Source organism: Belonocnema kinseyi, chromosome 1 (assembly GCF_010883055.1).
Source record: "Belonocnema kinseyi isolate 2016_QV_RU_SX_M_011 chromosome 1, B_treatae_v1, whole genome shotgun sequence".
In the NCBI taxonomy this organism is placed as follows: domain Eukaryota; kingdom Metazoa; phylum Arthropoda; class Insecta; order Hymenoptera; family Cynipidae; genus Belonocnema; species Belonocnema kinseyi.
This window is the reverse complement of record NC_046657.1, coordinates 93,022,229-93,037,230: the sequence shown is the minus strand read 5'-3', so window position 1 is coordinate 93,037,230 and position 15,002 is coordinate 93,022,229. Positions and strand designations below refer to the sequence as shown.

The window sequence follows — 15,002 nt, the reverse complement described above, 5'->3', positions numbered from 1 at the left end:
AATACGCCAATTAGCACAAATGGTAAGTTCCGACAGTGCCTACAAGTGTGCCTACTGGCCGCTAGATGGTAATACCGGTTTCATATGTATACACCTGGTATAGTTGCAAATTTTTGTACTTTTAAGCAATAATTTTTATTATGTACCCGAAAATCCTTACTTTTTTTTACATTTTTCAGTCTGCTGAACACAACAATTTTTTTACATAAACGTCTTCAAGCTCATTTACGTTAGAACACTTTCAGCTTTTATATGACTGTTTTTTTGTTGCGCTAGCATTTTTTTTGACTGAGTTGTTAAGCTTCAAAGGCAGATACCTATAGTTTTCTCGCCGATAGTAGGAGACAAGACATCTGGGTCTAAAATGTTTCAAATTTAGTGCTGCATGCCTTAGTCATATTTTTAGTAAACAATGGATTTTTAACAAATAAAAAACAAATTTTCGACAAAATAGTTAAATTTTCAATCTAAGAAATTACTTTTGAAAATAAATTTTTCAACTTAAACTTAAACTTTAAGTTTATAGTGAAGTTTGCAGTTGAAAAAATTAATTTTTAAACCCAAATAAATGCGAATTTTCAACAAAAGAAATTAATTTTTATCTAAAACAAATGAATTTTTAAAGAAGAATAATTCGCCTAGAAAGAAGATAAATTTATAACTAAAAAGAAAATTTGCCAAGAAAAAAAAGTGTCAACAAAATTGTTCAATTTTGATCTATAGAAACGAATTTAGAAATAAAAAAAAAGTATTCAATCAAAAATGGACTAGTGAAATTTCAGACAAAAAATGGAATTTTCAATGAAAGAAATTAATTTTCAACTAAAATTATAATGTTTCAACGAAAAATTTTATAGATAAATTTTCAGTTGAAAAATAATTATCAACCTCAGAAAGTCAAAGTTTCAACAAAATATTTAAATTTCTAAGCAAAAAATTAAATTTGCAAAGAAATAATTTAATTTTCAATCCAATAACCTTCTACCGAAAACAGAAATTCAAAATTTTCAATATCAATTTTAAAATAACAAAAATTTTTATTAACAAAATAGGTAAATTTTCAACGAAAAATGGTTACATTATCAGTTTAAAAAATTAATTTACAGCCAAAATTTTTTCAGCTAAATAGTTTAATTTCCAAAAAAATAGATGGACTTTTAACCATTTTATACAAAAATGAAAGACGTTTCATCAAAAAATGCATTTTCATCCAAAGAAATGAATTCTTGATTAAATTAGATTAATTTTAAAATAAGTAGAATAATTTTCTACCAAAAAAGAAGAATTTTTGACTGAGAAAGGTCAATTTTCTACCAAAAAATTTAACCAAAAATGATACAGTTAAATTTTTAGTAAAGAAAATGTTTTTTCAACAACAAAAAAATCAAATTTTCAACTGAAAAATGTTTTTAAAACACACACACACAATCGAATTTACAACAGAATAGTTCAGTTTTCAAACATATAGTTGGATTTTCATTTGAAAAATTATTTTCAACCAAAAATGGAATGGAATGAATTCTGAGAGAAATTAAAAAAATATATCATAATTTCTTTTAATTATTTCGTAATTTTGCCATATTATATAATTTTAGAAAAAATATGGAACTTAATTCTTATTAAGCCTTCTTGCGCAATTTTGTTGCACCATTTTTTGTTATGTTTATGTTGGTTTGCAAAATTTGCTTTCAAATTTTAGTAAGCTTACGAGATATACAAAAATTTTGAAACGATTAAGAAATAATTACAACTTGCAAAAAAATCAGGAAAAATTAAAATAAAAACGTAAAAGCTAAATTTCGTAATTTTGAGATAAGTATTTTAAGGCATTAAACATTTTGTAAAGATTTCATATACAGTAAAATAAGTATTATCAGTTTGTTTATAAATTTATATGTAAATAATTATTATAAGAATCTCAAGAAAATTAAAAAAAAAATTCGAATATATCAGATGTATCAGAAAAGATCCTAGGAGATTTTAAAGACATTTTATTTTAATTTTATAAGATTTTAAAAAATACTAAGAAAATTTCTTATCTATTTAAAACGTTTTGAATTGAATTCTTCAAGACATTGGTAACTCTCTCGAGTTTTTATCAAAAATTAAAATTCCTGAATTCCCTGAATTCACTTCATTATTTACTTTTTTTAAACTTTTTAATCTTATCAAATTGAAGCATTTTGCTTTAAAATCTTCTGCACTCTGCTTTTAAAATTTAGGACATCCTTTGATGTATTTAAAAATGTGCTTGAATTTTTTTTAAGTACATTTTATTTTTTAATTATTAAAAACTTTAACACGATTATACAATGTTTTTAAATGTTTAAAAATACTCTTTTCAAATTAATTGTTCGAAATAAAAAATTATATTAATTATTCCTTTAAAAATATTGACAAGTTTTAATTATTTTCGAATCCTTTCAAAATTGTTTAATATCTCTAAAACTTATTCAAATTTGGAAGAATTATGTTTCCTAATTTTTCTAAAGTTAAGTAATATGGAAAAATTACAACATTTTGCTTCAAAATATTTTTTGGTACTTTTGAAACATTTTAGGAAATAATAAAATATGTTTTGTAATCTTTTTTAAATTTTCTGTTAGAATTCATTCCAAAACATTTATTTACATTTATTCCCAAGGAGTTTATTTCATTATCTTTCATTATCTGAAAGTCTTTCGTTTATTGACTTTCATTATTGTTTTTTCATTTTACATACATACCTATTATATCTTATCAAAATTTAATATAAAAGTCTTAAATGTTAAGTGTATTTAAATACTAAATTTTTTAATGTATCCAAATTTTTATAAATAATTCAACAAATTGCATGTGTAATTGAAATTAACTTTTTTTAAATCTCATTCAGCTTATTCTAAGTTATCTTTTTTAAAGTTTAAAAATTTATGTAATTACCTATTCTGATTGGAAATAATTGAACCTCCTGCGATTAAAATCGCCGATTCTGCTTGAGAAAAAATCTGCTCAAAGTAATTAAAAAAAAATCATTCGAATTTTAATTTTAAAGACTGATAATTGTACACAATTTCCAGGTGCATCTTTATTATTCTTCAACAAGAATTTTTAGGTTTTTCAGTTTTTGAAATCAGTTTATCCTACGTTTTTAAAGCTCCTCTGAAGTTTAAATTCTTTTTTAATCTCATCAATTCTACCCAATATTTATTGAACTTATTCGATTATTTACATTTATTAAAAATTTGTACATTTATCGAATTGAAAAATGTTGATTTTAAAACATTTTACACACTTTTTCAAAATTTTAGGAAATTGTTTGATGTGTTTAAAAATCTTCTTTAATTTTCTTTTAAAGCACATTTTTCATAATAAAAAATCATTACAAATTTTCACACGATAATTAGAAAAATATTTCTTTTTTTTCTAATCTTCGAAAATTATTCAAATTTTTCCTGATTTTTTTTTATTTTGCAAAATTAAGAAAAAATTGACTTTAAAATGTTTCAGATACTTCGACAATTTTTGACGTCTTTTTGAATGTTTTGAAACTCTTGAAAATGATCTAAATTAATTTTTCGAAATAAAAAATTATTTCAATTATTTTTGGGAACCTAAAATAAATTTTTCATTTTCGAGAAATCTTACAAAATTCTTGAAAAATCTTTACAAGTTTGAATTATATTTGAATCCTTGCAAAATTCCTCTCTAAAACTTACTCAAATTTGAAAGTAGATTTTTAAACCATCATATAATTTTAAAAATTGTGTAATAAAATTGCACAAAAAGGCCTAATAAGAATTATGTTCCTTAATTCAAGATTTGAAAACATTGATTCATAATTCCTTGAAAGTTTCTAAAGTTTATGTTTGAATTCTTTAAAAATCTACCTTTCTAACAGAAGTTAAGTTTAAAATTCGATTTAAATCTCTTCGATTCTTCTTAATATTTCTTGCATTTACTCGATTTTGATCTTTTTATTATAATCTTACCAAATTTCAACATTTTGCTTTAAAATCTTCTACAGTCTTCTTTTAAATTTTAGGATAACCTTTCACATATTTAAAAACCTTTTTTAATATTCTCATAAAGTACGTTTTTTAAAATAAAAAGTCATTAAAAATTTGTCTACCAATCTTGAAAAAGTTCTGTTTCTAATCTTGTCGGACCTTCTAATTCTTTTAATCATTAAAAACTATTTAAATTTTTCCTAAATTTCTTTGAAATTCGGCAAAATGAAAAAGATTGCCTTAAAATCTTTAGATTCTTTATTGGCCATCTTAAACGTAGTTTAAAATGTATTGGAATTTTTTAAAATCAATTTTTCCAAATAAAAAATTATATTAATTATTCGCAGAAACCTAAAGGAACTTTTTCATTTTCGTGAAACCTTACAAAATTCTTTAAAAAATCTTTAGAAACTTTAATTATTTTCTAATCGTTTCAAAATTCTTGAATATATCTTAAACTTACGGAAATTCGAAAGCATATTTTTTAAACCAAAATAAATTTTTTTTAAATGTGCAATAAAATTGCGCAATAAGGCTTGATAAGAATTAATTTCCTTATTTTTGTCTAAAATTATAGCACATAGCAAAATTGCCTGAACTTTCATTCTCTTGACACCCTGCGAAATTCAGTTTACTTAAAAACTCCTCCAAATAGCCAGTTAGCCACCGAAAACGAATCGTGAAGTCGGGACGGGGGGGGGCTCGTGCATTTTCGGCTCTACAGGAGGCTAGCCTATGCAACATGTAGCAGAGCCGACTGCCACGTAAGGTCACATTCCGTGGTCATTCCCGTTCTTGCTTACCTTCTAGGATAGAAGGAGCAGGAGTGGATGACGTACACGTTCCAGTTGCGCCAGGATTGGTTTCTTTAAGGAACCATGATCAAAGTTTCTGGAGCCTACAAATTCTCTAATTGCTCGCGTTGGTGTGGCGGTAGGGCTTGAGCTTCCTACCATGACTTTGACGGCTATTTTGGCGGTATCACTGCCACTGACAGGGTTTCTCACGCCAAGCAGGCAGAAAAAGAAGAGAAAAGGGCCCCAGCCAGCGAGATAGTGGTGCTGGTGAGTTACGAGATGGTCAGGCCGATATCGCTAATCAAACAGATGGCCTGCAAGAACATCTGCGACAAACAGTAAGTAATGAAACATCAACAATAATCGGACGGAGGCAATTTAGATGCTACGTGGTTCCAACTAGAGAAAACAAGAGCTTGCAATCACCCTGAAATGGAGCTGACAAACACGACAGCGTTAGATGTTTCAGTGCTTTGAAAAGAGCAAGTAACTGGAAAGCTCCAGGTCCGGACATGGTGCACAATTTCTAATACAATTACCTGATGAGTATGCATCCTGCGTTGGCAAGGTGTTTTTAGAACATCATCGATCACCCAGATCTGATGCCAGGCTTTATGCTCCAGGGTACTACGTATATGTTGCCTAAAAAAACAGACGCTTAAACTCCATCTGAATTTCGACCGATAGCTTATCCTCCAACTATTTATAAATGTCGTACAGCTATCATTTCTGATAAGGTCTATTCTTATTGCGACGAGAATTATTTCCTCACAGAATAACAAAAGGGATGCTGTCAAAAGTCGCGAGTATTAAAAGTTTACAAAATCTGCCAGAGTATCATTGACTTTTTAAGCCGTGCTAGGTTGTTTTGTGGTACAAGAATAAAGTATTTTGATAATGTACAACCAAGGATTACTGGATCAGTACGCATTACGACGGGTATTTTTCAATGAAACTCCTTCAGTGCACTATGGGTCTGTTTAGCGTAAAAACTTTTTGAGCCAAGCACTAAATAGCATTTCTTATGAGTTCAGGATACATGATAATGAAAATAGTCATCAGGTGACTCATCTTCTGCACATAGATAAGCTGAAGCTATATGCTAGTTCAGACCAAGAAATTACAGCAAGTAATGGATTTCAGAGAGCAGTTTTCCTATGATATATACATGAAGTTTGGACTACATAAATGCAGAACAGTGCCTTTAACCAGAGGGGAATTAGAGACCGCAGAGCTAGATACTGAGTTCGAAAATGACATCGAGGCAATGGCTGAGGGTGAGTCATAGAAATATTTATGTATTCTTTAATCTAAGGGTATCGAGCATACGGTAGTTAAGGGAAGCCTAACGACTGCCTTCTGAAGATAATTTGTGACTATGATTAAAAACCGGGTTTACCCGAGAAAAAAGTTTGCAAAAAATTGATATAATAAATATGTTGATGAAATATGATAATATGAATAAATATGATGAAAAATAATAAATATTATATAATACAGATGTGCTTTGGTGGCTCAGTTGGTTAGGCGCTTGGACTTCAAGTTAGAAACCCAGTCCGTGAAGCATGGGGCCCAATATGTTCAATTATACACACTCCTCTTATCAGATCACTTGATCGCATTATGAAATTGCGTCCGTGACTGATAATATATACCGGGACAGCACCGTGCAGAATATTCAAAGAATAAATAAAAGCCCAACTCTAACAAAAATGCTTGCGATATATTGGGCTATGACCATCTTAAATCTTAGACATTAATTAAGTTTACAGTTAAGTATAAAGTTGTACAAAAATTCTAAAAATATTGCACACTCACATATATATGAGTGTGTAATATTTTTATAATTTTTTCATAATTTTAAACTTTTTTATAAAGCTAGCTAGAAAGAATTCTAAAAGAATTAATTTTTGATTATTATAAAATATGATATAATTTAAAGCGCCTACTTTTCGGCAAGCCTAAGTAATTTGATAACTTTAGACATTTTTCTTTTAATTTAAAAGGATTAGGCTGAAAATCAATGAACATCTGTGGGCGTCCGCACGAATATGGCCCTTATGTTCGGTTCCATTTTAGGAGATATTTGCGATTTTCGAAGTTTGTGTAAAAATGATTTTTTTTTCGGGAAAAGCACAATAAAGAATGCGTTTTAAAAAGTATAAGGACACGTAGATGTGTCTCGGGGAGTTGATAAGCGAGATCATGGGATTGAGGGTCAGAGATGAGAAATGGGAAAAGGAGGTAAAAGAGCTGAGGTAGAAAGTAGAAGGTTTGGAGAGGAGGCCTTGAACGTCCCAGTGGGCACAACATTTTAGAACGTAATTGGAACGTCTCAAAAACGTTTTTTGGACGTACAAGTCAAAAGACGTCATTCGAACGTTTTAAAAACTGTCCTAAGTCAGGCCAAATGATGTTCTTAAAACGTTTTATCTTCCAATTACGTCTTTGAAACGTCTCTGGAACATTGTATGTTTATGAAACGTTATATGGACTGACTTAGGACATTTTTAAGCCTTTCTAAAAATGTTCTTTAACGCTTGTGCCCGCTGGGGAGATGTTTAAGAGATTGAGAAAATACTTTGATAAGAATAAGTTAGCGCTGAATGCGGGAAAGTCAAAGGTTATGGTGTTCGGGAAAGGTGGTGGAAGGTTTAAGGGAGTTAAGTGACAGTGGATGGTTATATAAAAGAGAATGGGAAGGACAAATGTAGTGGTGAGCCAGGTGTGGGACTGGGAAAGAAGTTATTCGCAGATAATTTTGGAAGGAGAATGAAATTGTTCGAGTCGCTTATGATGATTATCTTAGTTTATGGAGTGATGATGTGTAGAGGGAAGGGAAGAGAGGATGTAAACAGGATAAATGTTAGGTATGTAAACTGAACACTGGGAATAGGGAGAAGGAAGGTGGTTAGGAAGTGTTGGTGGGGGAAGAAGAACAGAAGAGGGAGTAGGAAGATGGAGGTTGAAAGGGAAAGGTATCTCAGAACGAATGGATTGCAGATCGATGATGTTAGAAGGATGCAAGAGGAAGAAAGCTATCTGAGATGGCCAAGAAGAACGGTATGGAGAGAGAAGGCAAAAAGGCAGGAGAGAATAAGAGAGACAAGATTTAACAGAAACTATGGGTGGATTATACCAAGGGACAGAGCACAATATCTGAGTAAGAAAGAAGAGAAAGGAAGCCAAGAGTTTATAGTGATATCTTTGTTGAAACAAATAAATAACAATTAGCGGCAAGATTTTGTTTTAACTTTTCATTACACATATTTAGCAACACAATGCAAAAAGTTTCATTCAAATCGGTGGAACGCCGCCGGATTTCTTAGTTTAAATCTTAGTTTACTCCTATATATGCGTTTATTGATTTCCAAGATCGGAGATTGCAGTTAAAGACATTTTCATCCGCAACAGAGAGCGATTCATAAAAAAACCCAAAATCTTCGAAAGAATCGAAGGTAACGAGAAAAGCAAAAAAGCCATCTGTCAAAAAGAACCAAAATCAAAGACAACGAAAATACCATAAAATATATCTGTCAAAAATAGAACAGTTAAGAAGTTGGCAATTAGAAGAAAGAAAGAAGCGAATAAATAAGCTTAAAAATAGATTTCAAATACATTTAAGGGAATAAATACATACACATAATAACAATTTTCCCACTTACAATAGATTACGTTTGAAAAATACACCTCAATTTACTTTCTTAATGTTACATACAGTGACTGCAATATAGGCATTAAAATACTATAAGCACAGTCTTGACCCTGTAAAAATCAGAGAGAAGTTCTATAAACAACAAATATTCATAATTGCCACGATAAATTAGTCTGAAGAGGTTCCGCCGAGCGAGCGTCCTAGCTTTTTAAATTTTGGAAGGATTGAAAACTTTTTTTTCTAATTTTTTATTTAACAACAAAGTTGCAGTTTTTTTAAACTTTCCCAAATGCCATTTCTTTTAAGACATTCAGATTAATCAAAGAAGATCTTAAAACAGTGTTAAAACTATATAAGAATAATTTACGGTTGTTTAGATTAATACAAACAATTTTATTGTTTTATAAACAAATAAATGAAGAAAGTCGTTTTTTTGGGATAGTCAATGTTTAGCTGATTTAAATTAATAGTATTTGCATAAAATGTGAGAGAAATGAATGTTCTATTGCCATTAAGTAAGAATAGATGTTTTTTCTTAATTGTTTAACCAATTTTTATAAACAATTTCACAGTTAGGTCACTTTTCAATTAATAGGTTTAATTTCTGTTTACGAAATAAACTAGGAATGTTTTTTCGATAACTCTTGACCATGATACTTTGCGAATTGACAAAAATTATTTATTAATTAAACAATTTTTATACATAAATTCGGATACAACTAAGAATGTCTTTTTCGTTGACTCTTTGTTATAATAATAAATTAAAAACAATTGTTCATTATTTAAACAATTATTTTACACAAATTCACATTGAAACTATTTTTCAATGTACCGGCTAAAATTTTCTTGTAATCCAGTCGCCAGTAACACTTATGTATGCACTAATAGGTCTCCGAGACTACTTTTTTTTTAAAAGGTCAAAAAAGGCCCCAGATTACGAATATCTTGGGCAGGTTTTCGAAATATGGGTCTATTTTTGTATAAATCATTTGTACATTCTCATTCATGCGAGTGTAATGTAATCGTCCAAATTTTCGATCTCTGGTTTTTAACGGATCTTTACGTCTCTGCAACCACAGAATCCGCAAATCATTCAATTTTATCGTTGTCTGTCGGTGTGTCTGTTTGTCTATATGTATGTCTGTATATATGGTTATCTGAATGTTGTAGCCACGCTAACTTTTGAAGGATTTATCCTATCAAGTCAGCCTTTGATACACTTCTTAAGGTTCCGAAAATGAAGGTTAAGTTCGTTAAACAGATATTTCCTCGATAAAACCTTAAAAATTTATATGCTTTTCAACATTTTGTAAATGTTCTAAAAAAGGGAATAAAAATTTTATTTTGTTAAGAAATATCAATTCAAATTTCTACTAGGTGTAAAATATATGTTTTTCGAAGTTATTATCCTGAAAGTTTTTAATTAGACAAAAGTTCCAAAAGTTGGATAATTTTCAAGAATATGCAATTTTGATTTTTTAGAGATCCATAAGTTTAAAACGTCATTTTCAGTCGATTTTAACAAGATTTACAAATTAGCTTGGTGAAGTTTTTCAAGTGGACACGAATTATCGAGCGCGAAGCGCGAGTTCCGTAATGAGAATGTAATCGTCAAAGCCGTGGGTGCTTCGAGAACCTTCTTTAAAATCAAATCGAACAAAAATTCAGTTAGAATTTATGGATGTAATTCCTCAGAAGTTTAAATCATAGATTTCGATTTAAGTTATAGTAATTAAAATATTTGAAAAAATATAGTTAAAGTGTACGCATTGAACGTACGAAAACGGGCACAAAGCGCGTGAGCGTACCCGCACCCTGTTTACAATGTACAGCGTTATAAACAAATGATTTGTTAACAAAATTGCCATATTTGCAGTATTACCTCAGAATCTGTAATTCAGACAAATTTAAAACTTGTACACTGTATGTATCAAGGATAGATATCTTAAAAGGAAAAAGAAATTTTCCGATCCAATACAAAACTCTCCTTAAATTGTTGTTAAAAAGTTGTTATTTTTAAAAGGAAACCGTTCAGTATCTTCATTTATTAATAAACAATCATCCAGATCAATCAGTGTCATATTATTGCTCCAAATTTTTGCGAAAGCTTTATCTAGCACTATTAACATACTTTTTGGTTCATTATTTCTTTTGCTAAATTGTTTATAATAATTGATATAAATAATGACCCCCAATTGCCAGAATTGTCTTCAACTTTTTTATTAATCCTTGAAATATGATTAAACTATTCACTCTCTTGATATTTTGCGTACGACCAGCCATTATTTATTTATGGCCTTATAAACAATGTATTTTTTATAAACATACCCTCCCCTGAAAGCCAAAAGTTTCAAGTTATTAGCGATTACCTTTTTTATATCCTTAATTTTACCATAAAGAATTTAATTATGTGGGTAGCGTTTTCGATATCTGAACCTTATTGTTTACAACTATCGCTATTAACGAAAAAGCTCAATTAGGAAAATCGATTTTTTATTAATTTTTTATTAATCTATGGCACAAGATAAAACTTTTCACTGTCGTGATATTTTTTCGTACGACGAGCCATTATTTATTTATGGCCTTATAAACAATGTATTTTTTATAAACATGCCCTCCCCTTAAAGCTACTTTCAGGTTATTAGCGATTACCTTTTTTATATCCTTAATTTTACCATAAAGACTGTCATTATCTTCGGTAGCGTTTTCGATATCTGACCCTTATTGTTGGCAACTGTTGTTATTAACAAAAAAGCTCAATTAGGAAAGTCGATGTTTTCTCAATTTTTTTTTATCAATCTATGACACAAAATAAAACTTTTCACTTTTGGGATATTTTTTCGTACGGCCAGCCATTATTGATTTATGTCCTTATAAACAATGTATTTTTTATAAACATACCCTCATCTAAAAGCCACAATTTTCAAGTTATTAGCGAATACCTTTTTTTATATTTCTAATTGTTTATAAGGCCATAAACAAATATTGGCTGGTCGTACGAAAAAATATCACGAGAGTGATAACTTTTATTTTGTGCCAAAAATTAATTAAAAAATTAGGAAAAAATCAATTTTGTTAATTGAGCGTTTTTTTTAATGACAATAGTTATAAACAATAAGGGTCAGATATCGAAAATGGTTCCCAAGATAATCACAGTCTTTGTCGTAAAAGTAAGGATATAAAAAAAGGTGATCGCTAATAACTTGAAAATTGTGGCTTTTAGGAGAGGATGTGTTTATAAGAAATACATTGTTTATCAGGCCATAAATAAATAATGGCTTGTCGTACGAGAAAATATCAAGATAGTGAATAGTTTAATCATGTGTCAAGGATTAATAAAAAAAATGAAATGTAATTCTGGTAATTGAGGTTCATTATTTATATCAATTGTTATAAACAATTTAGCAAAAGAAATAATGAACAACAAATTATATTAACCCTTAAATGACACACCTCCAGAGAATAACGTTGCTGACACTTGAGGTCTTTTAGACCGCAACGTTTTTAAACTGTTGTAAAAAGTTTAATTTTTGATATTAATGTTAAAAACTTTTTTTGGGTATTTTTTAACATCCCTTCTAAAGATTCAATCGGTATAGTAACTTACATTTTATTTTTAACACTTTGAAAAACAATGACAAATTCATGGAATTTACATTGCATACATTGACAGTTGAAGTTTCAAAAACAAAATTTTAATAATTGTACTTTGTTACAATAATTCAATATTTGTATCCTTTTTAACCAAAAATGACAATACTGTAAATGAAGCTCATCCACAAATAATAAATATTTGTCGCTGAAATTGTTTTGTCGCTGAATTCACGGCGCGCCGCGGGTATTCATCAAAGAAGAAAGGCAAAACAGTTCGCAATCGTCTGATTTAGGTCCACCGTCCGTAATAAATAATCAAACTTGTATAACTTACCATTAAAAACCTTAAAAATTAAAAAATCCTTAATGGAAAACATTCAAATTGTGATAATATAATACAGAAACTTTTGACTTATCAACGTTAAAAATATAACAATTTCGAAGTTTCTGCACGAGAATACTGCCTTATTGTTAGGTTATTTTCAGAAAAATTCTGGGGAAATATACTGGTACTATTTTATCTGTTTGAAGGAACCTTAATTCTTATTATTTTAGTCAGAGTTTCTATTTGTAACGACTAGAATTCTAATTAAATCAACCAGACAAAAGTACTGAGATGAGCTAGAATTCTGGTTAAACTAACCAGAATTTTGTGGGTATTTAGTATATATAAGCTTTCATAGTTAACAAATTTTGGTTTGAAAATTTTGCCAATACGAATAGTTTAAAACACAGATATTTCAAAAGTGACAAAAAAATGTAATTGTTTTTCTCAAATTTGTACAATTTTACATTAAAAGCCCTGAAAGACTTGTTTTTGTGAACATTGAATTATTCAAAATTGTTTTTCTTTCAATGTAAAAGCTTTTAAAATGTTATAACATCCTAAATTTCCAGCTTAAATACCAACTGAAATAGAAAGGGATTGTAATAAACAATTTAGAGTTGAAATCCTTAAATAATAGACTATGTACACATGAAAAAGATTCATCATTTTACAATTGTATTTTTACTTACTTAATATTAATAGTTTATATTTTAATACTGATTTTGATGATAATTTAATTTATATATTTAATTCAATAATAATTTAATATTGATTTGAAGTCCAATAGAGGGTGCACAAATTTAAACTTACTTTTAAGAGCCCATGTTTCTCCTTTTCCAAGGCTATTCGCATAAGCCAGAAATTGTCCCCAACAAGTTTCTTCGGTATATTCATACAATTTTTCAGTCTTTTTAAATGTTGTCAATAAAGATCTTGGTCCCAGTCGCCCAAAGATGTCTTCCATTTTCTCTGCCGATTTTTGATAGTCATCCGTTGTCACATGGTATCGTAAAAGTACTAATAATAGAAATATTTTCTGCAAAAAGTCCATTTTCTCCGAATTTTACAAAACAAAAAATCTCACGTTGAAGTTAAATAACTCAAATAAAATACTCGAGATGCCTCTAAAATTTTCAACAAATCTTAAAAGTGTAGGAATTTCTTATAGAAGCTTTAACTAGTAACTAAAACCAAAATCGTTGAGTATCCTAAAGTAACTGTCGTTGATCTAGAATTTAGGTCCGAGTGACTTGCGACAGATTAAAAAGATCCAGATATGATATCAGGATGTTCTGACAATGACTAAGGAAAACCGGACATTTCACAGAATGATGCTGTATTTGTTCTCCTTTCCTATCTTAGAAAATTCCTAAACAACGTTCGTTCAGATATGCACTATTCGTAATGCCTATAGCTATACAGAAAATAAACAATTCCAGAGCTAAACATATTTCTCTTTAAACTGTCGATTGCTCTCGAAATTCTTTACAAAATGAGCCCAGCAGGATGAATCTAATTGGTCTATTTTTAAAGTAGATATTGCAAAAACAGTATAAATTTCAGTATTTTATTAAATTTTCAATAACTTTCTAAATAATTGCAATATTTTAAATTTTTAATTGCAATATTCTAAATAAATTGCAATATCTACTTTAAAAAATAGACAACCTAGGTTCGTCCCGGGCTCATTTTATACAGAATTTCGAGAGAAATAAACCTTTTAAAAAAAAGTTTTTTAACTCTGGCATAATTAAAATGAACAGACCCGAGTCGAAATATAAGCCCTACTTTGACGCTTGAAGTGGAAGTATTGTCCCTACTTTGCGGCTGTTTATTCTACTAGCTTCTACGTAGCCACTCCTAAAGATATTTTCATTCCATTTTGCTTCTGTATAAGCTTCAGCCCCTACATTTCAGGGTTTGCCTCTATACTCTTGAGTTTTACTTATGTCTCCTTTAAAGCTCCATATTCTGCGTAGAATTAAAAAAATTTTTTTTAACGCTCTTAAATTTTATCGCACAAAATATGTGGCGTCGTCGCCTCGACGCCTGCGCCCTCGTAACAGATACTTTGTTGTTTTCTCTAAAATTCTATCATCACAGTTCGTGAAAGCAGCGTGAAAGCAGCGTGAAAGCAACGTTTGCCCTAATCTGGTGGCTTCGAGCAAAAGGAAAAATGCAAACCACCGCTAAGATTTTAAAGATAGCTATAAATAACCCAGATCTAAACCCCCCCCCCCCCAAAAAAAAAGGTATTAAACACACGAGAAGAAACGTCAAAAGAAAAAGGTAAGAAAGATACAAATCTTTTATATAGAGTTTTTTCTGTACCTTAAAAAATAACTCTAAATTAGTTACCACAGATTCTGAAGAAATAGATTTTCCTTTCACGCAATTTTCATTTGAATTGAAGAATCACGAAATTAAATGATTTCAGTTTAAAAATTGAGAAAATAGGGCAATTTCAAAACCTTAAAAATTGAATATTTTAAGATTAGATCATAGGAAATTATTTATACCTAAAAGCGTTCAAAATTAAATGATTAAAAATGGCAAACTTTAGAATTTGTACAATTATAAATTCAAAGCGATCAAAATTTGACAATTTTGTATTCAAAACTAAATTGAATCATTCAAAGTTG

General features: G+C 29.4%; 1 protein-coding gene across 1 annotated transcript in view; it reads right to left on the bottom strand.

Annotated features, from left to right (window-relative positions):
- Positions 1–13,324, bottom strand: part of LOC117178812 (nose resistant to fluoxetine protein 6-like) — a 44,510-nt gene extending 31,186 nt beyond the window's left edge. The window contains exon 1 of the mRNA XM_033370305.1: positions 13,171–13,324. Coding sequence (XP_033226196.1) covers positions 13,171–13,324 — 154 coding nt within the window. The remainder of the gene's footprint in view (positions 1–13,170) is intronic.
- Positions 13,325–15,002: the final 1,678 nt, after the last annotated feature.